This window comes from Carassius auratus, chromosome 43 (assembly GCF_003368295.1).
Source record: "Carassius auratus strain Wakin chromosome 43, ASM336829v1, whole genome shotgun sequence".
NCBI classification, from domain to species: domain Eukaryota; kingdom Metazoa; phylum Chordata; class Actinopteri; order Cypriniformes; family Cyprinidae; genus Carassius; species Carassius auratus.
The window spans coordinates 11,830,174-11,856,868 of NC_039285.1; the positions used below are offsets into that span (position 1 = coordinate 11,830,174).

The following is a 26,695-nucleotide window of genomic DNA, read 5'->3' on the forward strand; positions in this document are numbered from 1 at the left end:
GATTATTATAGTGATTTTTTGCATATAACTGTTCAGTAGTAGTTATTTCATAGTTATTTTTCTTGAACCTTAACTAGTAGATAATTAATAGTAGTTCTTCAGGAGGTATCACAGAATATATTAGTTACTGATTAGGTAACTGTTACTTAACACAATAATAAAATTGTATTACATACTGATTAGTTAACACATCATTCTTAGTAGTTAACAGTAGTGAGTTAAGTGTTAATGAATAATCACCTGTTAGTTCTTCAATAATTCCTTATTAGTTATGTAGTAAGAAACAGTATTCTAAAGTGTTACCGAAAACGCTTTACACTCCAAATGTCTCTTACTGTGAATTTCCACTTAATACCAGCTAATTTTTACTACAGTAATAGTGATACTTGGCTCAGCAAACACCCACAACAGAAATAAATTATTCATCTGTCCACATCCTGACAGAATTATCAACAGTTTGCAGGGCTTATAACCGTTTGAGAGGCAGCTTTCCTTTGCTTCTTCCCTCCCTTTTCCAACCCCTCCCTCCCATCTCTTTCTCTCTCTAGAGCCAGTACAGCAACTCGATGACGCAGCAGCAACAGAGGCCTGTGGAACGATTGCTGGGCTGAGAGAATAACAGAGAGGCGCTGCTTTGGCCCAGCCTAGGCACTCAAAGACACACACACACACACACACACACACACACACACACACACACACACACACACAACGCCACAAAGGAAGTACTGCTGAGAGAGAGCAGCTGATCTGGCCCTGAAGGAGAAACTGTGCTGCAGAGGCTCTATCCTTCGCTCTTCTCTCAACTATGGCAGAACAAATTGATCTCACCCTGGGCCAGACTGTTTACATCTACAGCTGCTCAAATATGGAAGAGGAGGAGGAATAGATCAGGTATATATCAGCCCCGCTCATCCGAAACTCTCTTTTTCACTGTCTTACTTACTCTACTAACATACCGAGAGATTGTGAGCCGTTGTCCATTAATGCTGACTAAAAAGAGCCGTTCAAAGTGTTACGCTGTGGGACTGGTGAGATGATCGAGTGGCCATGAGCGTAATGAGTGTGTTTGTGTGTGTAAGCTTGTTTTTTGTATATACTGTGGGAATCCATCCAAATGGACGTCTGGAGACAGTCGTTTGAGTGCGTTTCTGTTGATTACATTCCAATAAAGGCGGACCTTACTGTCATAATAACCATGTAAACAGCTGAAAGCTATAACAGCATAATATAGCATAAAGCTGCACTACAGCCTGTTTTATATACATATATATGTATATAACTATGGGACTTTTCATTAGTTACAACATGAAATTTTGTAAAATAGTCAACAAAAAAAACAAAACATGCATACTACAAATTACAGGACTGGATCACGTATTGAGTTCTCCTGCATGATGACCACAAGAGGGCACATCAGTGTAGTTCCTGACGCACATTTAATCGCACCAACAGGGACCAGAGGAAAGACGACCTCGATTATGAGGAGCGGTATGAACAAACGTCAGGTTGGTAAAGGGATTTTGATCTTACTGTGATATTTAAGGAGTTCCAGGCACTTGATAGCAGGAAATGTTAAACTGTAGCCTGCCTACTTGCTTTTGCTCCAGCAAGACTACGATATTATTGTGTTAATACGTATGTGATATTTATGTGATACTTTCATGTTTTCACATTTGAGCTGAACAGCTCACTGATAGAATTTGGTTTCATGAGAGGCATCATTACGTTTCCATCATTACAAAATTTAATAAGAAACACGGCCCACATATTGAGCTAGGCCTCATCTTAATTATCAGAGAGATTTATCATAGTGCTCAGTTTGTTTTCGTTCACTTTTTTACGTTATACTTAAGGCTGTGTTGGCTTTGAGTGGAAGTTTCATGCAATGAGCTCATTTGTACTGTGGTTTACTGTAGGCCTCTCTTTGACAGGCCTCAGTTGTATTAGCATCTTTGATGCTTTCATGGCCTGCTAACGGTTCACTGCATACTTGATATGACTCAGTGATGATGGTGCTGTGGCTGGAATGGCAGAACTTCTCACACCCCGATGTTATCTAGAAGCAGTGTGACACATTGCAGAAAATTTATTGCAAAAATGTATTTCTTTTCAGGAGGAAATCTCTTGCTACAGCATAAACATATTAGGTGGCTTTCACACTGGGCTTGTTTGCTGTGGTACAAACCTGAGTGCAATTGTGCACCCACATTTGCACGACAGCTTTTACGCTAGCAAATTGTACTGAACTCTGAAGTCAATCAAACCAGGGTACGCACCAGATGTCTTAGTGTGTAAGTTCCCTTAAACCTTAAATAAGAAATAGAAACAATATCCATGAACTTCCCAGCCTCTCATGTAAATGTCCTAGAATACACTGTTAAAAAGTGTGCTGTCGCTCCAGGGGAGAAATATTGCCAGCTTTGACAAAGAAAACACTTATAACATTCTTTGTTTATTTTAAATTGCATATATTAAAATATATAATACATAATTGTTTTTCCATTTTTATAATAGGTACCATTATTTTACACATAATGAGAAATTAGTACACAAAAACAAAGTAATATCACAATAATATAACAAGTGAGTAGCAACAGGAGTTTATGGCTGTATTTACTATCATAGTAATAATAGTGAATAATATATGGTTTATTCATACACTCTTAGTAATGTCGGTAAAAATATGACCCAATGAACTTAATTTGAAGGAACTTATCATACAGTACTTTCAGTTACTATATTTATACAATTAAAAAATATATAATATATTTATATTTCTTATATGTGAATATATTCACATTTTAGTGTATATAAATATCCAGTACAACAAAAAAGATCTTTGGAATGTGGCTTAATGGATGATTTGGCTTTTTATTCCTTTGAGTTCTAGGTATCGTCACATCGGAACAAGTTAGCATTTTCTGCCCAATGAGCTACACAGGTCTTTACCATCGCTGCCATTTTATCACAGACAGTATTGTGCAAAATATAGATTCTGTATAGATAAGCTGGTTAATGACTAGTCCAGGCCTGAAAGCCTGAAAGCTTTTCCTTTAATTCCCAGTGTTTTCTAGAGCCCGACCGATATATCGTTTTGCCAATTTTATCGGCCGATATGAGCCTGTTGCAGATATATCGGTATCAGCGTATATGTCGTCAATATGCCACCGATATTAAGATAAAATATATATATTTTTTAATTCAATTCAAGTTTATTTGTACAGTGCTTTTCATGATACACATCATTGCAAAGCAGCTTTACAGAAAATACATTTGCTAAAATATATTTAGTAGTTGCTTGTAAATGGTGTTATTACGTTTGTCCAGCCGAGTGTGCTCCATTGTTTGCTACTGGCGATCTGGATGAAATGCGTTAAAGTTTAAGTGAATGGAATACCATTGAAAATCTCAACAGCCATATCTCCGTAACGGGTAATAGGAGATAACGAGAGGTGCCCTCTTGAACGCTGAATCAAGTGCATGTCTTAAAGACCCCTTTCGAATTAGACAACCCCCGCGTTGATAGCCCCTTGGTTTAGGGACTTACAGGAGGTCAAGTCAAGGACGGGCTGTTCTCACGGTATGTTATATCAGACTCCGCACTTCTCTAGTAAGTTTCGTCTGTGTTTGAAGTCTGTGAATGAATGTGCCAAAGTAAAACTTTACACTTTAAACTCTAACGGAAGTTGAATGGAATTGAATTGAAATAAAGTTGAATAAACTTCAACTTTACTGTTTATTGCACTGATTTCAGACTCATTTTGGATAATAAAGTTTATTGTTAAATTGATGAATACCCTGCCTCCATTAAATATCTTTGCCATGTCATAATAAGTGTTTGATCACCACATTTGAGTGATCATTGCAAACAATGTGTTAATATTCTGTTTATGTATATCATGCATTCTATATGAAGTACCATTCAAAAGTTTGGACACACAAATGGGAAAGTGTCCAAACCTTTGACTGATACTATGCTGTACTGTAATTTACACATAAAGAATATTGGCCGATATATCGGTATCGGCTTTTTTTACTCCCTAATATCGGTATCGACATTGGCCCTCCAAAAAAAAAGAAAAAATAAAAGAAAACATATCGATTGGGCTCTAGCGTTTTCATGGTTTTCTAACAATTGTGGGAACATTGATGTAAAATTTTAGACATAAAAGGGCAATTTATTCAATTCCTAGACATGCATAAGGAAAGAGGTCGTGGGCTGGATAGTTCAGCGATCAATCTACTCTTTGGTTCTTATTTCACCATCAGTGTTTCACTTATAAAATAAACTGGGAGCTGAACACAGGCCAGGCCACTAGTGAATGCAGCCTTTGTTACAGCGGCTTGTCTTCATGGCACCCAGGTAATCAGCTCTCAGCCCTGTTTCCAGAAATAACCGCTGGTATCTGGGCATTAGGTTCACATGCTCCACCATGAGCTGAAGGAGGAGGCCTTCTGCAAGCTTTAAAGAGACACTTTGTCGACTTTAATCACTGGCCTAGCACATTAACTCAGGTGTAAACAAGAGCTTATTTGATGGCAAATAAAATAAACATAGATTAAATATAGTGAAATTTATTGAAGCTGTTCACTTTTAAAATCAGGGATTTGTGTTTATCTTTTAAATGTAGAAATAAATAAATAAATAAATAAAACAGAAAAGTTTTAATTTCTACCTTTTCTTTACTAATTTAAGTAAGTAAATCAAGTAAATTTCGCTTCCATTGAAGCACAAAAGTTTTTTTTGGCTGTGGTCAAATCAAGCTGGAGAACATGATCATCAGATTTTGTTCTGCTCAAGTGTTGCTGTCATTACAGCAAAAGAGGGACAAAACAAGTACAGGACATTGCAAACATTTTACATTATTTGTTATTTCATTATCATAGTTTTTTTTTCATTGTTTTTGTAATGCTTATGATGTAAATTATAATGAAAATACTGCATTAAATTACAAAATGCAAAGAAGATTTTTCACCAGTGGGAAAACAAGTTTGTTGTCTTAAAGAGAAAAAATCTTGAAACACTGATATTAATTTTAGATATATTTAGAATATTACATTTATTAATAATAGTGTGATTAAGAAATGCTGGGAAAACAGACAGAAAGATAAATACCGTGAAGAAAAATACATTTCTGTAAGTATTCACAGGATTTATGTGCAGTATTTATTTGCAGTCTTCACCCTGAATAAAGAAAGACATACCCAGTTTGGGCCATAAAATATAATGACCTGCAGATGGAATGTGAAGTAGCGCCTCCCTATCCTCTTTCTCTCATTCCCTCCCATCCGTCTCCTCCCTTTCTCGTGCTCTCTGCAGAACAGCCGCATCCCTTGCATCAATCAGCATCCATGATGAAGGTGAACCTACAGTCCTCCACCACCTTTCCACTTCCTCCTGAGCTCTCGTTCTCTCTTCAGTATTATTGCGCACTCGCTCTCTGTCAGCATATGTTTGTCAGTTCAATGTCTTATCTTCTTAACCTTTAGCTGTAACCTCATTCTAGCTGTCCGCCATGTTCTCATCCCCACGTCTTCCTGTCCTTGTCTCAAACCACCATTTCTGCTTGCTCATGTAGTCTCTCATCCTCTCTTTCTCCTCGCCTGCTCACCCTTCTTCTGTTTGATATCAGAAATGCGCGATGGAGCAGCTGGCTGTGCAGTCTCACTCTCTCTCTCTCTCTCTCTCGCTCTCTCTCGCTCTCTCTCTCGTTCTGTCTCTCATACCCACTCACCCGCCAGCTACTAAGATGCACGCATAAAGATGCAGCTGCAGCGGTAACGGTGCAGCTTAGCCATAACAGCAAACAGCAGCATTCAGATGTGCATAAATACGATCTGGACCAGAGAAAAGCATGTTTCATTAGCTGGGCAAGGAGCAGATGGAGAACACGAGCATGTGTGCGCCTGTGCATTTAAATTCATAGCTGTTCATAATCTTTTTTTGGAGGAGTGAGGGGGGCTCATCTGAAATAGCACCACCCGGACCGCCATTCTTTATTTTACGTTTTTTATTTTGACACCAGTGGTTGCATTGCTGCATCCACCTCACACGGCATGCAAGCGCTTCTCATGTGTTAGCACGCTGATCCGTTTCCCCCGTGCTCTCTTATTCCGGATACCCTTTTGCAGTGGTTAATGAAGTTGCAGTGCTTGCTAGCACGGTGCATCTCTTTTCCGCTGCTAATAATGCACAGCCCTGCCCCACTATTTATAAACTCCACAGTGGCCGAAAAAAACCTGGTGGCTAGCTAGCAAGCGTACAGGAGGAACTAGACATATAGCAGGTTGCAGTGGAGCAGACTGATGCCCCCTGCCACCTCTGGACTGGGCGTCTCACGCAGAGAGGGCACTGGGACTAGGGTAAACGAAAAAGAGAGAGAATGTGTGTGTGTGTGTGTGTGTGTGTGAGAGAGAGAGAGAGTGAGCAGGATAGACTTATAGGAGAGACTGCGATCGCAGCAGAGAGCAGCAAGTGACGAGTCGAATCTAAAAGAAACAACAACAAAAAAAGCTGTAACACTTTCGCCTGCAAAACGAAACATCTCTTTCCAGCCAACAGTGGATTGCAGGAACGAGGAAGGTGTGAGCGATGATTTCCGCTCTCCGTCCACTGAAGCGCTTTCTCTGATTAACTGAAATAAAAAAAGGTACGTTCAGCATGCTTTTCCCTCCAGTTTCAAACAGACACAGCCGAGCGCGTTTCTGCAGGGCAGCGCATCAAGACTGGTGGTTTTATCTGTCAAAATGAAAGTCAAAGTTTCGTTCTTTGTCTGACTGGACATTTCAAACCCGTAGGCGAATCAGTTTGTACTGAATTGTGTGAGGGAAGGCAGGGGAATTTTATTTTACCGCCATTTCGCTCATTAGGTACGGTAAGTCATGTTGAGGGTGTGGCAGGTTGATAGAACCACACAAAACAAATGTCATTTTACGCCTATATAAATTACCTTACAGCATTTAATGTAAGCTTTGACCACAGAAAATAACAAATAGCACTTCTAAATTTTATTGGGTGGGGGGGGGGGGGGGTTATTTTTATTTTATTTTACATAACAGGGCCCTTCAACTTAAATTAGCATTGCCATCCAGCTCTGCGAGTCTATGGGATGTAATTTTGACTGCTTACTAGTGGACGAAACACACACACTTGCACACCCACCCACACACCGATACAGATAACAGTGATCCCAGGCGATTGTCCACAGCTTCTCCTAAATGCTATTGGGGCTTTCCAACATGGCGCTGTAAAAACGATCCGTTTTTCTCTGGACGGAATACACAACTGCCTGCTCAGCCGCCATTCATACAAATCCCAATAAGTGCTGCGCCACAGCGTGTTGCCGTGACAACGGAGGCCTGTCAGACAGGGAGCAGGCGGATGTTTTCCCAGCGATTAAGAGAGGTCTGCCTCTCCCATTTAGTCCAATCAAACACAAACAGTACAGATTAAAAGAGATCCCCGGCAGCATCATACGAATTAATCTGAGACGCTGTTACATCCAGACTGTTTCAGCTGCTCACTAAAGGTACAGGATGAACAATAATGCTGTGTCATGATGTTTCCGATGATCAGAAGCAGATATATTCTAAGTAGATGTATTCTTTGTGGTTTGGTTGTTTCCTTTCTCGTTTTGAGCAACACGTTTTGCATCGGGGCGACCACAGAACAGCCTTAGGAAATGTTTTTCTAAACTAGTTTATCTGTTCAGAAACTGCAGCACTGTTAATATTAATATTTAATAATGTTCTCTGAATTTAGACTCTTGAAATCTACAACTGCAAGTGCAAACAAGATCAACCTGTACAGTCTAATAGAACATTTCAGGCGGCCATTTTACTTTACACCAAGATGCATTTTGTCGTGGTTTCAAAATGGCTGCTCTTTTGAAAGACAACCATCTCTCAACAAAGACAAAAACATTTACCTTATCCGCAGACGGACATACATTACCGAAAAAACAAAAGACAAAATGCATATTGCAGAGGATTTATTCTAAATGCGCACTTTCAGTTTTCTGCAAATGCTTCACTGGAAATTGAGCTACTAACAATGGCTAAAAAAGGTTGTATTTTTATTTTTTATACGAATGAAGGTTATGTTCACCTTGGACCTACAACTGCTGGATTCGATCTTCAAAATTCAAACAAAAAATGCAAGGTTAACATGGCTGATGTCTGAACAAGAGTCTAAAATTCTAAAACAAAAGTCTAAAAATGTTGTTTTATGCCTAAATGTTTCATTTTAGGAGGCAGGGGCTCCCCCACAAGGGGCCCTGAAAATGCCTATTTATCACATTGCAGAGACTCATTCGAATAATAATGTAGAGATTCAATTGCACAGAAAATGGGGCGTTGTTCACCAAACGTCGGAAGACAAAGTAGTGCAAATTATAGACAAAGGACAAACAATATGAAAAACTGCATTCGCTTTGAGAACTGTGCCTCCTCCACATAGTATTTGTTATACTTTGGTGCATTAGCCATGAGTGCTGCTGCATCTGACATAGTTCCACTTTGCAGTGGAAGGTCAGTCTTCCTCCTGGGGTGCAAATAAACTTGAAATAGATAGAGAGAAGCAGAAATGGGTCAGTTTGCTAGGATGGATTTTCAAAAGATTCTGTGTTCCTGTATCACCAGGAAGGTGCCGAATCTGACCTTTGTTCATTTCCTTATAGTGCTACTATATACATTAGTCAGCTAAAGAGTCAAACAAGTGTCATGCACTTGCTGACAGAAGACAATAAAAGACTCATATGCATATGCTATGTACAAATACTGGCAATAAAATACAGTATCCATTATTATTCTGTTTTATTGCATTTTTTTTTTTTTTTTTTTGCTTATCCACGTCCTTTATTTTAAAGTCATCTTGTAAAGTCTTTTGTCTCTGTCAAATGTTTCCCTCCCATGACCTAATTTTGTTCAGCTGTGTTTGTCTCCCTCATTAGTTTCGTTTGTACTGTATATAGCCCCTGTGTTTGTCTGGTCTGTAGTTGCCTTTGAATGCACCTGCTATGAACTTAACTTCAGAGTAAGGAAATCAGAATTATGGCATGTCATGTACTGTATTTAAGTCTAACAAGTTGTTAGGTGACATTTAACAATTTAAAATGATAGAGCTTTATGTAGAAAGCACATTTATTGCATATCCTTTGAAGTTATAATAAATAATAATAATATAATAATAATAAAACAAACAAACAAAAGAAAGAAACAATCCTTGATATTTTCCTGATGGCCTAAATCCAGGAAATGACTTGAAATTATGATATATCCAACTGTAGCTGAAGTCTGGTTTTGTCTGCCATTATTTTTGTTTGGATTTGTCTGTAGTAGGCCTACAGGTTATTTTATTATTATCTGTAAAGTCAAACAGGTCATATTATAGTTATGTATTGTTTTTGGATTTATGTTTTCTCTATTCTTTGCTTAAAAGGGATAATTTAGACCAAAATAAAGTCTGTCATCATTTACTCACCCTCATGTTGTTCCAAACCTCTATGACTCTATGATTTTAAACATAAAAGATATTTTGACAAATGCCTCAGTGTCTTTGTTCATAAATTCAATAGGCTCCAATATTGTTTTGTTTCCATCATTTTCAGTGTTCATCAGACAAAAAAGTCTCACATGTGAAACAAGTTTGGGTGAGTAAATGAGTGGAGCATAATCTTTGAGTGGCGTATCAGGAAGAGCAATTTGTTCAGGAACATATAGATATTTGAAGGTGAAATAACACTAAAAAGCAATGGTAATATAAGCTAAGTTAAGCCTTACACTAAAACATTACCGGTTTGACTTATTAATATTAATTCGATCATATGGACTAGCTCTCTATTAAGGTTAAGCAAAGTCAGCATAAACTTTAATATTCATAAGTTAGGCCATAAGTGCCATCATGTTTCCATAGAAAAACTGCTAACAGAAGCACAGCAAAATGACCAACGGAAAAAATTCTGAAGCTTGTCTAGTCAGGAACTGCAAAGTAAATAAATTTGGTAAATACATCGTCCCTTGAATATCCATTAGTATGGTTGACCACTGAGCATTTCTGTAGCTCGAACAGTTTAGGTGCTAATGGGGTTGATTCCTAGGGAAATATGAACTGATGAAATATACAATGTATGTCACTTTGGATTAAAGAGTCCATGAAGTGCATAAATGTGGTATGAAAGTTAGATTAATAGAAAGTATGTCATGTATATTAAAACAAGAAAACATGCATACAAAAATAGCCTACATCAGCTCCATTTAGTGCCACTGGTTGCACATGTTCCCATGCCCCACTAATGCTTGGAGTGATGGTTTACAACCCAGATTTATAATTTGTACAATGTGGCCCTGGCAGCAATTCATTAATTATGCCATGATTTTGAGCAACATATTTTACACAGTGGAAGAGCTGGTAGAGGACAGCACTTTCCCAGCCACGGATTCTTGTTCACTTCCACTTCTAAACAAAGGGGATTATACTGTGTTTTTCAGCATAGGCATTGATGCAAAAGTGATGAGCAAAAAGTCATCATTCCAAGCATAAGTCATTATCCAGTGAACCAAGCTGCCCTAAAAATAAACACCAAATGGAGATGAAATTACATAGGTCAGAGTCAAAATGATTTGAGGCACTGTTGTCTTTTGTAGGTACTAAATTGTCTGCTGGTAGATCAGATTTTCTGCTTATCTTGTGCATCACCAATTTGAATCTTGCTATCAGCTTAGCATATTTATAGGATATTAATCAAGCAACCTTAAATGCTAGTCAAAGATGATAGGATATAGAAGGATGGGGAAGAGGATGTAGAACTGGAAGTCTGCTGTGTAGTCTAGTCACTAGAGAATGGTCTGTCCAATTTTTGAGCTATACCGCAGTTCACAATTTATAATGGTAATGAGAAAAACAGCCCTTTAACCTGACAGATTTGATGCATTCATGTCCTGAAACACTTGTCTCTGTGACTGCTTTGGGCTTGTTCACTGACTGTCAGAATATGGTTATATTCTTTGATTTGTCAAAAATACTTCAGTACACTTTCTGCATGTCAATCTGTAATGGAGAATGTTTCAGAAACAAGGATGAGGATCCAAGTTCAGTATATAAGTTTAATAAAACAAGGTAACAAGGGAAATCCAGGCAACTGGAAAAATCCAACACATGGCAATCCAAAACAAAGGGCAACACAGGTAAAACAGAACTGAAAATAACCCGCAGTATATCCACAGAGGACAAGACCAGACAAAGATCACAGAAAAGACAAGGGTGAAACAGCAACTAGAACCAAGCAAAACTACAAACTAAAGGTCAACACAAATGCAAGGTAACAAGACAGGAATCATGGCAGACACCCCCACCCCCGCCTCCCCAAAGGAGCGGATTCCAGATGATTCACAGATAGAAAAACAAACAAATCCAAGAGGGTGGTGGAGCAGAATTGGACAGGGGAAGGTTAGAGGGCTAGGCCAATTAGGAGGAAGGAAGTCTGGGAAAGGTCAGTGCTGACAGAGTAAGAAGCCTGGGCATAGCTAGAGACCAAGGTGGGCCCTGCAGAGCTGGGTGTGGAGGAAGTCAAGGAAGAGCAGGCAGACCTGAAGACCACCAGGGTGGATCAGGCACAGCTGAAGTTCACCAGGGTGGAGCTGATAGAGTCGAAGACCACTTCAGTGGATCTGCTGGTACAGGGGATCACCAAGATGGCTCAGGCTGAGCAGATGACCACCACAGCAAAGGTTGATGAGACTGGGGACCACCAAGGTGGAGCAGAAGACCACAGCAGAGCAGACAGGACAAAAGACCACCAGGCCAGATCAGTTGGAGCTGGAGACCACCTCGGTCGGTTACACACAGGTCAGTTATTAACGGCATCCGTGGCTGTGACAGGACAGGCAGAGAGTTCAAGAATGACCCCTTTGACAAGACAGGCAGAGAATTCTGGGATAACCTTCATGGTCATATCAGGAGAGACACAGGTGACCACTGTGGTCAAAACAGGGCAGATAGGAAGCTCAGGGATTACCTCTGTTGTTGAGACAGGACAGGCAGGGAACTTACAGGCTGGTGCCAAAGGCTCTGGAGTTGATTCATAGACTGAAGAGCAGTGTGTGACCCAGAAACACAAAATGGCCATTTCCGTACCAGGGAGTACAGTTGACAGCGGGACCACCTCTGAGACCTTAAGACTTGATAGCACCACAGAGATGCGGACTGCCTACACTGACATTAGTGGCGTGTCATCCACACTTGAAGGTAGTCTTAAATGCCTAGGGAGTGCCCTAATAGCTTTATATGTGACATTCATGACAACCGGGAACACTGATGTGGTGTCCGTGATGGCTGAAGACTCTGATATGGCACCTATGATAGCTGGAGATTCTGGCATGGTGTCCATGATGGCTGAAGGCTCTGGTGTGGCAACCATGTTGCCTGAAGACTCTGGCATTGTGGCCATGAAGACTGAGGACTCTGGCATGGTGGCCATTACAAGTCAAGGCTCTAGAGTGGTAGCTATGATGGGATGAGACTCAGGACTGCTGGGCGTGCTGTGACGAGACTCAGACTCAGGAGTGGCGGCCATGACGGAATGAGGCTCTGTATTGACGGCCATGACGAGATGAGACTCAGAAGTGGCAGCCATGTTGTGGTGAGACTCTGGAGTGGTGGACACTAGCCCAATCCCAGTTCTACTCCTTAGCCCTTCCCCTTTCCCTTACCCCTCCATTTCATGCATTTACACGAAGGGGTAGTGATGTCCCGATTCTCTTTTGTTTTGAGGGTTAGGGGTAGGGGAAGGGCCAGACAGTCCTTCAAATGAAGATTTTTCAGGACCACACTTCAAAAAAAGGGGTATGAATTATTTCTGCAACATGGCTGCCTGAGCAAACAAAAGAGACACATAAATGTTTTTTAAAAACAATAAAAGCTTTTTTGGTATTAGTAAAGATTTTAATGAAAAGTAATAATTTGTTTTATGTTACATTCAATCGTGAGTTCATATTGACAGTCATGTTACTCAAAGAAATGTTTGCAAAAAATTGCTAATGTCATATCATTATAGACTGCACGATAGTACCACAAACATATTTTCATGTCTGATCAGGGTGATAACCACTGTAGACATTGAGGGGGGCTAGTCCCCCCAATAATTAGAAATCCCTAAACCCTTTCCTCAAATATTGCCAATTCTAGAGAGAAATAGAGATTGAGCGAGAGAGGGAGAGATGGAAGTTGTCTGTATGCGCGTCTGAGTGAGTCTACTTAAAAACAGTGATTTTCTCCTCTCGTTGCTGGAAAATATAATGTAGCAATTCAGTATTTAAAATATGTATTTAATAAAAGTCGTGGGGCAGCGTTCACAAGTTTCTTTTCTCCTAGATGTGTTAGCTGCGTGATTTCCGATATGTGTTTGTGTGTGTGTGTGTGTCAGTAAGCAGCGCATCAATACATAACAATAATTAAAAGCTCTAATGCATAACAGCACACCTGTGTGCATTGTGGAGTTAGACGACGTATAATGATATGTGAAGGCATAGTAGAGGTGTGTGACGGCTGGTGAAAGGACAGTCTGGAAACAATAGCGAGTTAACAAAGTTTAATGAGATGATGAGATCTCATTAAACGGTGAGAAGTCCAGATGGTAATGGAGTGCAGGTGCGGAGTCCGGGTGTTGACTCCGGCGTGAGGCAGCAGGAGAGAGTGGCACAGGAACTGTGGGGAACAGAGCCGAAGGTAAGTGTCCGTGGCTGAGTGATCGTGCGGAGAGTGGATGAGGTTCTGGGGAAACACAGACATCCAAACGCAAACTACACAGAAGCCAGACGGGGGTAAACACAACGACATGAAACAACGATCTCACAAGCACACGACGTGAGACAAGCCATTATATAGGAGATGAGTAATGAGTGGCAGCTGTTGCTGATACAATTAACGGAGACGCCCACAACTAATCAGTGCAGACGCAGAACACACAGAATTCACCACAAAGTGTAAACAACCCGAGATCACGGTTTACCAACCGTGACAGTACCCCCTCCCCTCTAAGAACTCCTCCTGGAGTTCCCAGAAGGGCCTACCTGCTGATTGAATTCATCAATAAGGGAGTGATCCAATATGTCCCTAGCAGGTACCCAACTCCTCTCCTCCGGACCGTAACCTTCCCAGTCCACCAGATACTGGAATCCTCGTCCCCTCCGTCTCGAGTCCAGAATACAATTAACCGAATATGTCGGTTCCCCATCTACGAGACGCGGCGGCGGGGGAACCTGAGTAGGCGGATTAATACGTGCATAAAACACGGGTTTAATTTTGGACACATGAAAGGTGGGGTGTATCCTCTTGTACGCAGGAGGTAGTTTGAGGTGGACTGTCACTGGACTAATGATCTTGGTGATAGTGAAGAGGCCAATAAATTTGGGAGCTAATTTATTAGAAACGGATCGCAATGGAATGTTACTGGTAGAAAGCCACAATTTTTGACCCAAGACGTAGACGGGAGGCTTTGACCGGTGGCGATCGGCCTTGGCCTTAGTGCGATCCCTCACCCGGTGGCACCTCTGGACAAACGCGTGAGCGGAGGGGACCGCGACTTCAGATTTCAGACTGGGAAACGCTGGTGGCTGGTACCCTACACTACACTGAAACGGAGAGAGGCCCGTAGCTGACACTGGCAACGAATTGTGGGCGTACTCCACCATAGAGAGTTGTTGACTCCAGGAAGAAGGATTCTTGGAGACCAAACATCTCAACGTCCTTTCTAAATCTTGGTTGGCTCGCTCAGATTGTCCGTTGCTTTGGGGATGATAACCCGACGACAAGCTAACTGACGCTCCTAATAACTTGCAAAACTCTTTCCAAAATTTAGATATGAACTGGGATCCCCTGTCTGAAACCTAACAAACGGGAGGCCATGGAGCCAAAAGAGGTGATCTAAAACAGCAATCGCTGTCTCCTTGGCTGTCGGTAATTTGGGCAAGGGAATGAAATGTGCCGCCTTTGAGAACCGATCCACTACAGTCAAAACGACTGTCATGCCATAAGAGGGCGGGAAGGCGGTAACAAAATCTAGAGCGATATGTGACCAGGGTCTCGAAGGGACAGACAGCGGTTGAAGGAGCCCATCAGGAGGTCGGTTAGATGACTTACCACTGGCCCAAACTGAACAAGCCAAAACAAAATCGCGGACATCGCGAGCCATACGTGGCCACCAGAATCGTTGTCTAACCTGCTGGAGATGAGGAAGGACGGATGAACCCAGAGGCTAAGGAATCAGAAATATATTTCTCCGTGGCCTCCCTCTCAAGAATAGAAAGAGAGTATAACTTGCCTTTAGGCGGAGATTTACCTGACACTAAGTCTATGGCACAGTCGTAGGGACGATGCGGAGGAAGAGAAGCAGCCCGGGACTTACTGAACACTTCCTTCAGGTCCAAATACTCAGCGGGCACGTTTGGCAATGCCATGGTCTCCTTCTGAAAAACAGAAACAGGACAGGCAGAAACCAGACAAGACTCATGACAACTTTTAAACCACAATGTGATAGTGTTAGAACCCCATTCCACTCGTGGATTATGTTTGAACAACGAGGGGTGACCTAAAACAATGGGAGCAACAGGGGAGTCCATGAGAAAAAAGGATATGGTTTCTTGATGGTTGCCGGATGTGATGAGTGTGATGGGTTCAGTATGGTGGGTGACATCAGGCAGTTCCTGGCCGTTGAGTGCGGTGACATGGATGGGGAGAGACACAGGAAGGACAGGAATGTTCAAATGATGTGCAAGTGAAGAATCAATGAAATTACCTTCGGCTCCGGAGTCCAGAAGAGCTTGGCATTCATGATGGTGATTCTTCCACCGCAGTTTCACCGGAAGGAGGGTCGATGATGTGGGTGAGGACTTCTCGGCGGGGATCCCACCCGATAGTAGCCTCAGGTTTACTATCGGGCTGACTCTTTTACCGGGCAAGAGAAGTTGTTATGATCAGAGCCCCCACAGTATAAACATAGTCCTTGGGACCTCCGCCGTTCCCTCTCCCTCCGGGACAGCCGAGCTCGACCCACCTGTATGGGCTCGTGATCGTCGACAGAACCGACCGTGTTCTCTCGACTCAAGCGCCCCCTACTGGGAGAGAATGGAATTCTGGAAGGACTGTGTTGGTGGCCCAGGCGATTAAACCTGGCCTCCACCCGCAACGCCAGGTCGATGAGTTCGTTGAGAGTAGGGGGCAGCTCGAGGAGGTAGATCTCCTGCTGAACACGGTCGGATAACCCATGCAGGAATCTATCCCACTGCGCCGCCTCGTTCCACTGGCACACGGCCGCCAGGGTACGGAACTCGATGGAATATTCGGTGACAGATGAATGTCCTTGTCGGAGTTCCGAGAGGCGATGGGCGGCTTCCCTGCCGGTCGCGGCCCGGTCGAAAACTCTCTTCATCTCTTCAGATAGGAGGTGGAACGAGGCACAGCACAGATGTTGATTTTCCCACACCGCCGTTCCCCATAAGGCAGCCTTGCTCGATAAAAGGGTGAGCGTGAACGCTACCTTGGATTCTTCTGTGGCGAAATTGCGGGGCTGCAGGGCAAAATGCATAGAGCACTTGTTAAGGAATGTTCTGCAAAAAGTTGGCTCACCAGCGTTATTCTCCGGCGCCGGAAGTCGCGACTATGGCCGGAAGTGGTCCTGGGGAATCCCCGGGGGAACGGTCGGCACAGACGGCGCGATGGGCCTAGTGGGAGACGTGAGCTGATGGATCTGCTGGGTGAGCTCGGACACCTGTGCCACCAGCGCTTGGACAGCGCGTCCGGTGTTCGAGATGCTCTCCTGCTGCTGATCCATTCTCTTGACGCTGTGGTGCATGAAATCGGTGAGGGTGTTGGTGCTCGCTGCTTCCATGTTGGGTGAGATCAATCTGTGATGGCTGGTGAAAGGACAGTCTGGAAACAATAGCGAGTTAACAAAGTTTAATGAGATGATGAGATATTGTACAAAGACACACAAAGACGATGATACGGGAACACTCCAGAGGGATGATAAAGGCGGTGAGAAGTCCAGACGGTAATGCAGTGCAGGTGAGGAGTCCGGGTGTTGACGGCGTGAGGCAGCAGGAGAGAGTGGAACAGGAACTGCGGGGAACAGAGCCGAAGGTAAGTGTCCATGGCTGAGTGATCGTGCGGAGAGTGGATGAGGTTCTGGGGAAACACAGACATCCAAACGCAAACTACACAGAAGCCAGACGGGGGTAAACACAACGACATGAAACAACGATCTCACAAACAGACGTATTTTCACCCATACCCCATGACACTCTGTTTCAAGGGACAAGGGGAAGGGGTAGGCAGAGGGTTAGGGGAAGGGGAAGGGGTATAAAATAGAATTGGGATTGGGCCAAAGTGGGAGTGTTGCATTCCTCCTACATGGCACACACAGTAAATTGAGAACAACTTAATTGCAAGGTTAGATCAGTAAAAAATTCCAGTAAGATTAGTGTAATGTTATGATCGAGCTAAGTGGTTCAGATAGCTCCCCTCGAAAAAATATCATAAGGCATACAGTGTCCATCGAAGTTAAATGTGCCAGTTCAAGTGCAATATATAAGTTTAATAAAACAAGTCAACAAGGGAAAATTCAGGCAACAGGTATAAAATCCAACAGAGGGTAATACAAAACAAAGGGCAACACAGGCAAAACAACTAAAAACATCTGACAGTACATCTACAGAGGACAACGCCAGACAAAAAACATAGAAAATACAAGAGCTTAAGTACACACAGAGGGTAAATAATAAACAAGACACAGTTGGGAACAATCTAACCAATAGGGGCTTTCACACTGCGTTGTTCTAGGAACTTAGTTCAAAGACTAGCCAGCAGGGTGGTTCCTAGAGAACCAGTTTCTCCCTCTGGCCATTTTCCTGGTTGCATTTGCACCGGAAGCAGGAACTATAAAGCAGGCAAACAGCAGCATCTTTATTCGCATAATTTAAGCCCCTTTCACAATGCACGCCGGTCCTGGCAAATTGCCGGAACATTGCCATTTGCCTTCTGTGTGAAAGCAACCACGTCCCAGGATTGATTCCGGCATTGAACCCGGGCCGGGGACCTGGTAACATTGCCGGGTTCAACCCGGGACAAGCGCTGTTTGAACAAAAGCAAGATCTAATGCCGTGTCGTAGTGATGATGCACGTTATCGCGCGACTCTTTTACCGGCTGTTTTGAAGGGAGATCAACATTCGCAACAAAAAAATATGTGCAAACTGTAATAAAGCAGAGATCAGTTCCTATCATTCCGTGCTGACGCCGAGATCATTCGCTTGCTTCAGTGAAAGTATAATGTGCCTAACATTTTCGACTCGTACATTACACATCACGCCCTGATGTCATGTGTCTTTAAGGGATCTTTACGGGTTGTGTGTGAAAGCAGGCACATATCCCGGGTAATCACTGGCAGTGTGAAAGTGCAAAATCTAGCGACCCGGGAACAATTGCCGGAACACTTTACCCGTGTATTCGCCGGAATAGCAGTGTGAAAGGGGCTTTACAAACATCAACAACCAATGAATGGAGAACGCCATGATCGGAGCTGTTTTTGTTGTGGGTTTTGGGTTTTGTGATAACAGTGATGGAATGTGAATGCACAATTTATGCAACTGAAAGAGCAAAAATGAAATCTCCTGATAACATGCAGTGTTACATATCAAGGAAAAAACAACAACACTCTAGACAACAGGTAAATGCCGTTATTGCTGTTTTAGAACTGTTTTAGACCCTACTCTGAAGTAGGAGCTAATTTAGTTCCCCCAAACAAAGTTTCCTAAAACTAAAACCATTCCTAGTTCCTGTGATGCGAACACGCCAAAAGGCTGTTACTTCTGCCAATAGTTCTAGGAACTATGAAAGGTGTGAAAGCCTCTAATGACTATAGGTGAAACAGGAACCAGAACCAAGCAAAACTACAAACTGAAAGTCCACACGAAAGCCAGGTAAACAAGACAGGAACCATGGCACAATCGTTTTGTGTCTCTAGCTCTGATTACAGATGTTTTAATTTAATTGTTTTAAAAGTCACTCCACAGGAATTAGTCATTTAAAAAGTCAAAAGTGTTTAGACACACGTTCAACAAACATAAATTAATGACAATACCTACCTCATATACTTATTTTAACCAAATGTTTATTCATATTAATATATTTCTGTATATCACAGATAATGGATTAAACAGCCCAGGTGTTAGCTCCCCTAGCAGACAAAAGGAGCATTCTAAATGAGTCATCATGTATGGAATATCTCACCCTTGCTCAGTCTAGACCCTTACTGATGACTTTGCCAGATCCTAGCAGGTTGATGAAATTGGTTAATGATAGGGTTATCAGAATTTTTTTTTTTGTCTTCTTTAACCTGTCAGAAAAAAAAGAATTTTATTTAAAATATTAAAATAGAAGGACTGTAACCTATTTATGCATATTGTTGCTTTACTTTAAGTGCTTTTCCTTGTTTTTCTTTGCAGTTGTTTCGGTTTTATGCTCTATCTATGTGCATGTATCTATGTGTTTTTACAAAAATAAATAACCAAGAGCTTTCTAGGGAGCTCAGATCAAGGTAGCAAGATGAGGAGATGATGTCAGGGTAGTATGAGGACTGCCATTGCAGTACGCAAACATCCTCAGTAATCTCTACTGGCTTCATCTTTACCTCATTTCCTTGCATCACAACAGCATCAACTGTACGATGAAATATGCATCTAAGCATCTATGCATCTGCATCTGTCTTTGCACTATGTAAAAATACCTTATGTGGTCATTATCAATTTGTGAGTTAGTTGTTGATGTTATGAGCTAACTTCACTAACTTCACTAACTTCATCTGATTACTGCTTTATAGACATGTTATGATGGTGAACCAAGTGGCCTACGAGTTGAGTCATGCTGCCATCTAGTGGTCTGATGTGATTTGATTAGAGTCATCTAATAAATAAACTTTTGTTCTCATTCTGTGGTTTAAATTTTCTCCTTGCTGTCCTTTTAGTAATGGTTAAATGTCATGTTTTGTGGTAAAATATGTATTTTTTAAACATAGTTTTAAATTAACCATATGCTCAACCTAATATTGTTCTATAATATTGTTCCAAACCTTAATGCACTTCATTTTTCCATGGAACACAGAAGGAAACGTGTCATACAGGTTTAGAAGAACACAAAATGATGGTGGGAAAATTAATTAACATTTTTGGGTGAACTATACCTTTAAGTTGTCATCATCCATGAACAGTGCCTTGTTATTATTGAATGTTATTGACTTGTTACTGAAGAGTGACTAAGTATACTGAAAATCCCAGCCAGATATTTTTCCTTTTCTGTCAGTAAAACAATTTATCGGTGTTCAGAGACAACAGTGTTATGCTGTTATATCAAAGTATGTTGTTTTTTACCCAGATTTAAATTATTATTATTTTTTTATTTATTTGACTTTTTGTTTCTCCTCTGCAGATGACTGTGGTCAACCCCAGCACTCTCGGTCTGGTGGACAGTTCCCACCCCCAAGCTGTCCTCAGTCATCTTAGTGAACAGCGTTCACAAGGCCTGTTCTGTGATGTAATAATCGTTGTGGAGGATGTCAAATTCCGGGCTCATCGCAACTTACTGGCTGCTACAAGTGGATATTTTCGTAATGCTTTTAAAACGCCTGAGGTCTACACATCCAGCCAGGTGCTGGAGCTAACAGACCTAAAATCTGAAGTCTTTGCTAGCATCCTAAACTTCATCTACAATGCCAGAGTGGAGTCAAGCAGTACAGAGGACAACAGGTCTTTGGTTGCAGCTGGAAAGCGTTTAGGAATTCCCTTTTTGGAGAAATTGCTTGACTCTGAAAGGCAGAGCATTGGTATCTTACAAGGCCAAGCCTCTAGAAGATCAAACAGTCAGTCAAAGTTGGCAGACACATGCACACTGAAAAAAGAAACCCTCAAGCCTGAGGAGTTAGACTGCTCTAAGGGCCCAAGGATCACCAATGCTTTCTCCATTACTGAGGTTGAGGCAGTAAACAACCCATTCTCAACACTGAATCCCAGTAACAAAGTTATTGAGGGAGTTGAGGAAGGGCAACCTCCTTTTAGCTCCCAAGAAACAAGCATGTCGTCCATAGAGAGTGAGCCTGCCAATGCCCTAACTGAGCACTCATATGCAGTGAGCCAGGGGCAAGAATCTAAAGAGGTTAACCAGGAGAATGATTACAGAACCATCACGCCTGCCATGCCTCCAGCTAAGACTTTGGTTACCCATAGACTTGGACCTATAAAGAAGCGACGTGTACATGGTAATGGAATGCCACCTCTCTTAAGTGAGCCTGTTGCAACTGTGCCCACTGTAACAGGCACATCTACAGTGGAAATGGCTACTGTGACTCCATTATCTTCCTCCCAGTTGTCCACAGATGCAGCACCAGAGATACATTCCAGCCTCGATCTGTTGCCACCACTTGACATTACACCCTCTCAGGATGCAGAGCCACCCTGCCTCAGTCCTCAGAATACACCCGATGTCTCCACCTTCAGCTGTCAGCAATGCGCTGAGACCTTCAGCGACTCAGCGCTTCTCACCATCCACATGCAAGTGCACAAGAGATTTGTCAGTCATTTGTTTTGCAAGTACTGCCAGAAGAAGTTTATGCATCTGAAAAGACTGCGTAATCACGAGCAGGTTTGTGTGAAATCTCTAAAAGGTCCGTCAGAGTTAGAGACAAATAATAAAGACTCATTGAGAGCCCCAGTCTCTAACGATACATCTAATGCAAATACCACGCAACATTCTTTACCTCCACCAGATCTCCATATCCCTTTACATTTAGATCCCACATTGACTAGTCCCCTTGAGATGTCTCAGGATCAAGTTAATGGGACCTTAAAAACAAATAGCACTTCAAGGACTTACAAGTGTTCTGTATGTAAACGAGCTTATGTGACCCTTTCCAGCCTAAAAAGACACGAGAATGTACACTCGTGGCATAGAGCCTATCCTTGCCACTACTGCAACAAAGTTTTCGCTCTGGCCGAATACCGCACCAAACATGAGATCTGGCACACCGGGGAACGCCGGTACCAGTGCATTTTCTGCTTGGAGACCTTCTTGACTTACTACATCCTCAAGAATCACCAGAAGACCTTCCATGGCATTGATCCACAGCTGGCTGTCAATAAAAAATCAGCAAATGGTGGATTCAAGAGTAGTGTCTACCCCATAAAGCTTTACAGGCTTCTCCCGATGAAGTTTAGAAAGAAACATTACAAGTCGTACAGTCAGACATACTCTGAAGAGATCGAGGGCAATGATGAGTCCTGCAGTGCACCACTGGACAGCTGTTCCCCCCACACAACTAATTCAGATGTTGTTATTGGTCAGTCGTTATTTTCAATGCCAGTGACATTCATGGCCACTCCGAAAATGATGGCATCAGAAAAGCCTCGCATCAGCTTTGACAAACCGTGTGACCAAAACATAGGATTTCCTGTGCCATCTGAGACAGAACAACCACTGAAACACCTCTCTGCTGGTTTCAAGAAAAAGTCTGGATTTGATGGAAAAGGGTCATCGCTCTTCAGCTACAGGTTTAGAGATTCTTCAAAAGCAATAGAGAAAACCACAGGGTCCTCTCTGATCACGCATGGAAGTGACAGGGATTCAACCGAGACAATCACAGAAAACAGCACAGACATTCTTCCATTCCTCAACATTCCGTCTGTGTGCTCCTTCGAAGGGTTGAGCAAGCTGAGTGAACTATCGGCAGCAGCACAGACCATCGAGGACATGGCTAATCAGCTGCTGCAAGCAAGACCTGAGAGCATAACAGCAGATCAGCTACCTAGTGGAAAGACAGAAACATACATTGCTAAGCCTGCATGTCCAGGCCCATCAATCGATAGCCAAGTCCTCCCCCTCTGCCAAATAACAGTGAAAATTGGCAACGAGGCAATTGTCCGACGAAAAATAAAAGGCTCAAAGCTATTCCCAAAGAAGAGGAAAATGAAAAGCTGGAGACAAGAGGGCATTGGTCAAAAAAGCCTAGAGGAGAATATCGGAAGTCCGAGTTTGAGGGTGAGGGCCGAAGTTACAACCTCAGTTAAAGAAAAGGAATCATATGATGACCTAAATGATCCTGAAACCGACCAACTATGGCGTCCCTACTACACATATAAACCTAAAAAGAAGTGTAAGAAAGTGAAAGGAAAACGAAAACGGATGAAACATCTGAAATGCTACACTAGGCCCTTGTCACCTCAAGCCAATGATGACTTCAGAGAAACGCCGTTCTGTCCAGACCAGAGGATCTCAGTTGACAACTACGGCGTCCAGAGGGAGCCAAGGCATAGCAGCCAAAAGGAAGCTTTCCCTTGCCACAGTTGCGAGAGCTCTTTTCCTAGTCAGACCACCCTCAGCATGCACATCATCAGCTGCCATCAGCCACACTGCAGAACATGTGGTAAACAGTGTCCTCCTGAAGACACATCCAGCACAGCTGGGCCCACTGGAGAGGATAGTGGTGACTTTATCTGCAAGAGCTGCACTGAGGACGGCTCCTGTTTCAGCTCAGATGTGGCGTCCCACAGCCTGAGCATGGAAAAGCGTTATAGATGTTCCTACTGCCCTCAGCGGTTCCTTTACCTTGCCACCAAGAAAAGTCATGAGAAAAAACATCTGGAAAAGTCAGGTAAAGGACACAATTGCAGGTATTGCTCAAAGGTTTGTAAATCCGCAGTGCTGTTGAGTGTGCACGAGAGCAAGCACTTCAAGACAGAAGATGGAGAAGATCCAGACATGACCTGTAAAATAACCAGTTCACTCTCAGCAGTTAAAGAGCGCAAAGGTCCGATCAAACCTGAGCATTGGGAAAGCATGTGTACCAGCTCTGAGGTCAAGTCAAAGATGGGGGAACCTATGGACACAGAAAGCGAGGGGAATTATCCTATAATAACCAGTGTCTACAAGAAAACCCCTTTATCATTTCCTTATGCAGAACATGGGTCTTTTACTCCCTTTTCCTCAGATTTAAAGAGGAAGACATCCAAGAAAAAAAGCATTTTGGAACGTTCCAAAGGATTTGGATTTGAGGGACACAGACAGGACTCTGTGATATGGGGACAACATGATTGACCTCCCAACACAGGTACAACCAAGTCAAGTGCTGACTCTTTCCGGACTGTCAGCCAAGAGTGCCTGTAACCAAAGGAACTTCCCAACAGCCTACAGTTGATCAAGTCAGAACAGCATTTCTCAAGAGGAACCTTGTTTTCACACCCACGACAGGAAGGAAATGCATCTCTTGCTGATGTCACATAGAACAATAATGTAAGTGACAGGGCAGGCCTTAAAACTTTTGAAAAATGGGGGAAAAAACGCACATGAAAGTATGAGGAGGTTGGCGTTAGTGACTTTGCATTGCAAGAGAATTTGTGAGATGTAAATATAGAGTATTTTTGGTCGTTCACATGATTGGTAGTTTTCCAATTTTTTTTTTCTATGAGAAAAGAAGTGGTTTTATTTTTATATGTTTTTATTTGTCTAAGTGGATCTTCCCTATTCCATTGCTCATTGTGTTGTACTCTATGCATCAAGTAAAGTGAACGACTAGCAGCACCTTACAGTAAAGATAACCGCAAGTGATTGTACTTTTATTGTAACATAACACTGTTACCACCATTTCAATCTGTTGCACAAAATGCATTAACATCTCTGTCGATAATACTGATAAATGCTAACAATGATTTTCCAGAATATACCAAATGTTTTACCTTTCATTTATAGGAATTATGTGAAATACTTACAAAAATAAAAAATAGCAAAAATAACACATCAGAATAATCTCAGAATGCTTTGATGACGTTAAATGGCTGTAAGAGATTGACGGACTGTCATGCAATAGGATTTATTCACTTTACCCATTTTATGTTACAAATAGGTCATATAATTTTCCACACCGTGTGACACAGTTGCCTTGTTTTCATTTGTGGCACATTAAAAATGCAATATTGGTTGGGTTTCCTCGATATCAAATGCCAGTTTTCTTCAATTGGAACACAAGTAAATTTTATCACATTAACATTTTTAAATGTCATATTATTCCAATCCATAAATAATAAATACAACATGGAGAGGATGTCTGAGAGAAAATGAGTGAAACAGAGCCCAGAGATCCTCTTCCTCCTGAAACTGCAGACTTGTAAGTGGGAATTCTGTTTATTCATTTAGATTGTCTCTCGCACTCTGTCTGTGGGCCTCCGTGCTGCCCCATCTGAGAAGCTCATTCCCGTTTCTCTGTCGGTCCTCCACACAATGCCGCATTCACAGTGTCCTGTCTGGGCCCACGTGACAGCAGTGCCAGATGCTCTGAACTCTCCACCACCGTCAGCTCCTCTCAATGGAGATATAGAAGGTTTGTGGCCAAAATCGAAAGCCTATAGCAGTACAATGTCTGTTAAGGTTTTTATTCGTTCCAGGGCATCAGGGAATGTCTGGTACTTCTTTCACGTGTACTGGAACTTTGTTTGACATTTTTCAAAAACTCAACCAGGCAGCCTATCACCTACTTATCTGTTTTGCATGCCTAATCCTTCAGAAAACATCTGCCAGTCTACTCAAATATTAGGCGAATGTTTCTATCTAACTAATGTGAACATTCAAGTTGAGATTGTAATACAATCACATTACATATATGCTACAAATATTTCAACACAATGCTGTGACTGTGCTTTGAAGTCTACAAAAAGTTTGCAAAAGCACAGTGGGTCCAAATGTTGAGTCATTGATGAAGGTGCAACACTTTATACATATTTATTTTATTTCATTAATCTGAAGCCGATCATATATACAGTATAAAATGCCCTAACAAATATACCAATAAAGAAATTAACAGTAATGTACATGGGATAAGATGCCTGCTGTAAAGAAAGGTTTTTCTGAGCAAAAACAAAACTTAACATATTGGCGATAACACTGACACTGACATTGCAGTCATGCTTGATGGGCTAAGAAATCAGAGCAGAACAACATAAAATACGTAATTTGATTAACATCAATGGAATGGACGATTTTCACATTTCTGGGTTTGGAATGTTGAAGTAAAATATAGCATATAATCCTTAAACCATTGAAAAAAATCTGACGTTCCAATTTTCTTCATCAGCAAAAAAACAAAACAAAACAAACAAAAAAAATCCACAACTGCATTTCTACACTATCCAAAATAATAAAACAAACAGATAAATTATGACAGTCAGAAGAGAGGAAGACCTCAAATGTTCATCTGTAGTGTGGCAGTTATGTTGACTAGTATTTTCTAATTTAATATACCAGGCTAATATAGCACAATATAAATGCATATTATTATTATTATTATTATTATTTAAATAATGAAAATATATTTTAATAAATATTATAGCCTATATTATAATTTGATTTTGGATCTTAGATTTAGGATGTTAAGCGTTCTGGTAATGCATATTCACAGTCCAAAAATGGTACATAGTCTGATTATTGGCAATACTGCAGTATTATAATATGTTTATTATTATCACATTATACAGTTATATTTTTATACTGGGTAATAAAATAAATAAATAAAAAAAAATTATAAAACAAAAAAACAGTATATGTCTTAAAAAAATATTTGTAACACAGATACACACAGACCATAGATGGTGCATACCATGATAAAC

At 41.6% G+C, this 26,695-nt stretch overlaps 1 protein-coding gene across 3 annotated transcripts; it reads left to right on the top strand.

Moving 5' to 3' along the window:
- Window positions 1–328: 328 nt before the first annotated feature.
- LOC113061710 (zinc finger and BTB domain-containing protein 38-like) lies at window positions 329–25,050 on the top strand. 3 transcript variants are annotated; one of them, XM_026231075.1, is made up of 3 exons: window positions 330–894; window positions 1,367–1,508; window positions 20,478–25,049. In XM_026231075.1, exons 2-3 carry the CDS (start codon window positions 1,395–1,397, stop codon window positions 24,132–24,134), a joined length of 3,771 nt encoding a protein of 1,256 aa, XP_026086860.1. In that variant the 5' UTR covers window positions 330–894; window positions 1,367–1,394; the 3' UTR covers window positions 24,135–25,049. The 3 variants fall into 3 exon arrangements, with proteins under 3 accessions (XP_026086863.1, XP_026086860.1, XP_026086862.1); XM_026231078.1 differs by lacking the exon at window positions 1,367–1,508 and having other exon boundaries at window positions 329–894; window positions 20,478–25,050; XM_026231077.1 differs by lacking the exons at window positions 330–894; window positions 1,367–1,508 and adding an exon at window positions 6,448–6,653 and having other exon boundaries at window positions 20,478–25,050.
- The last annotated feature ends 1,645 nt before the right edge of the window (window positions 25,051–26,695 follow it).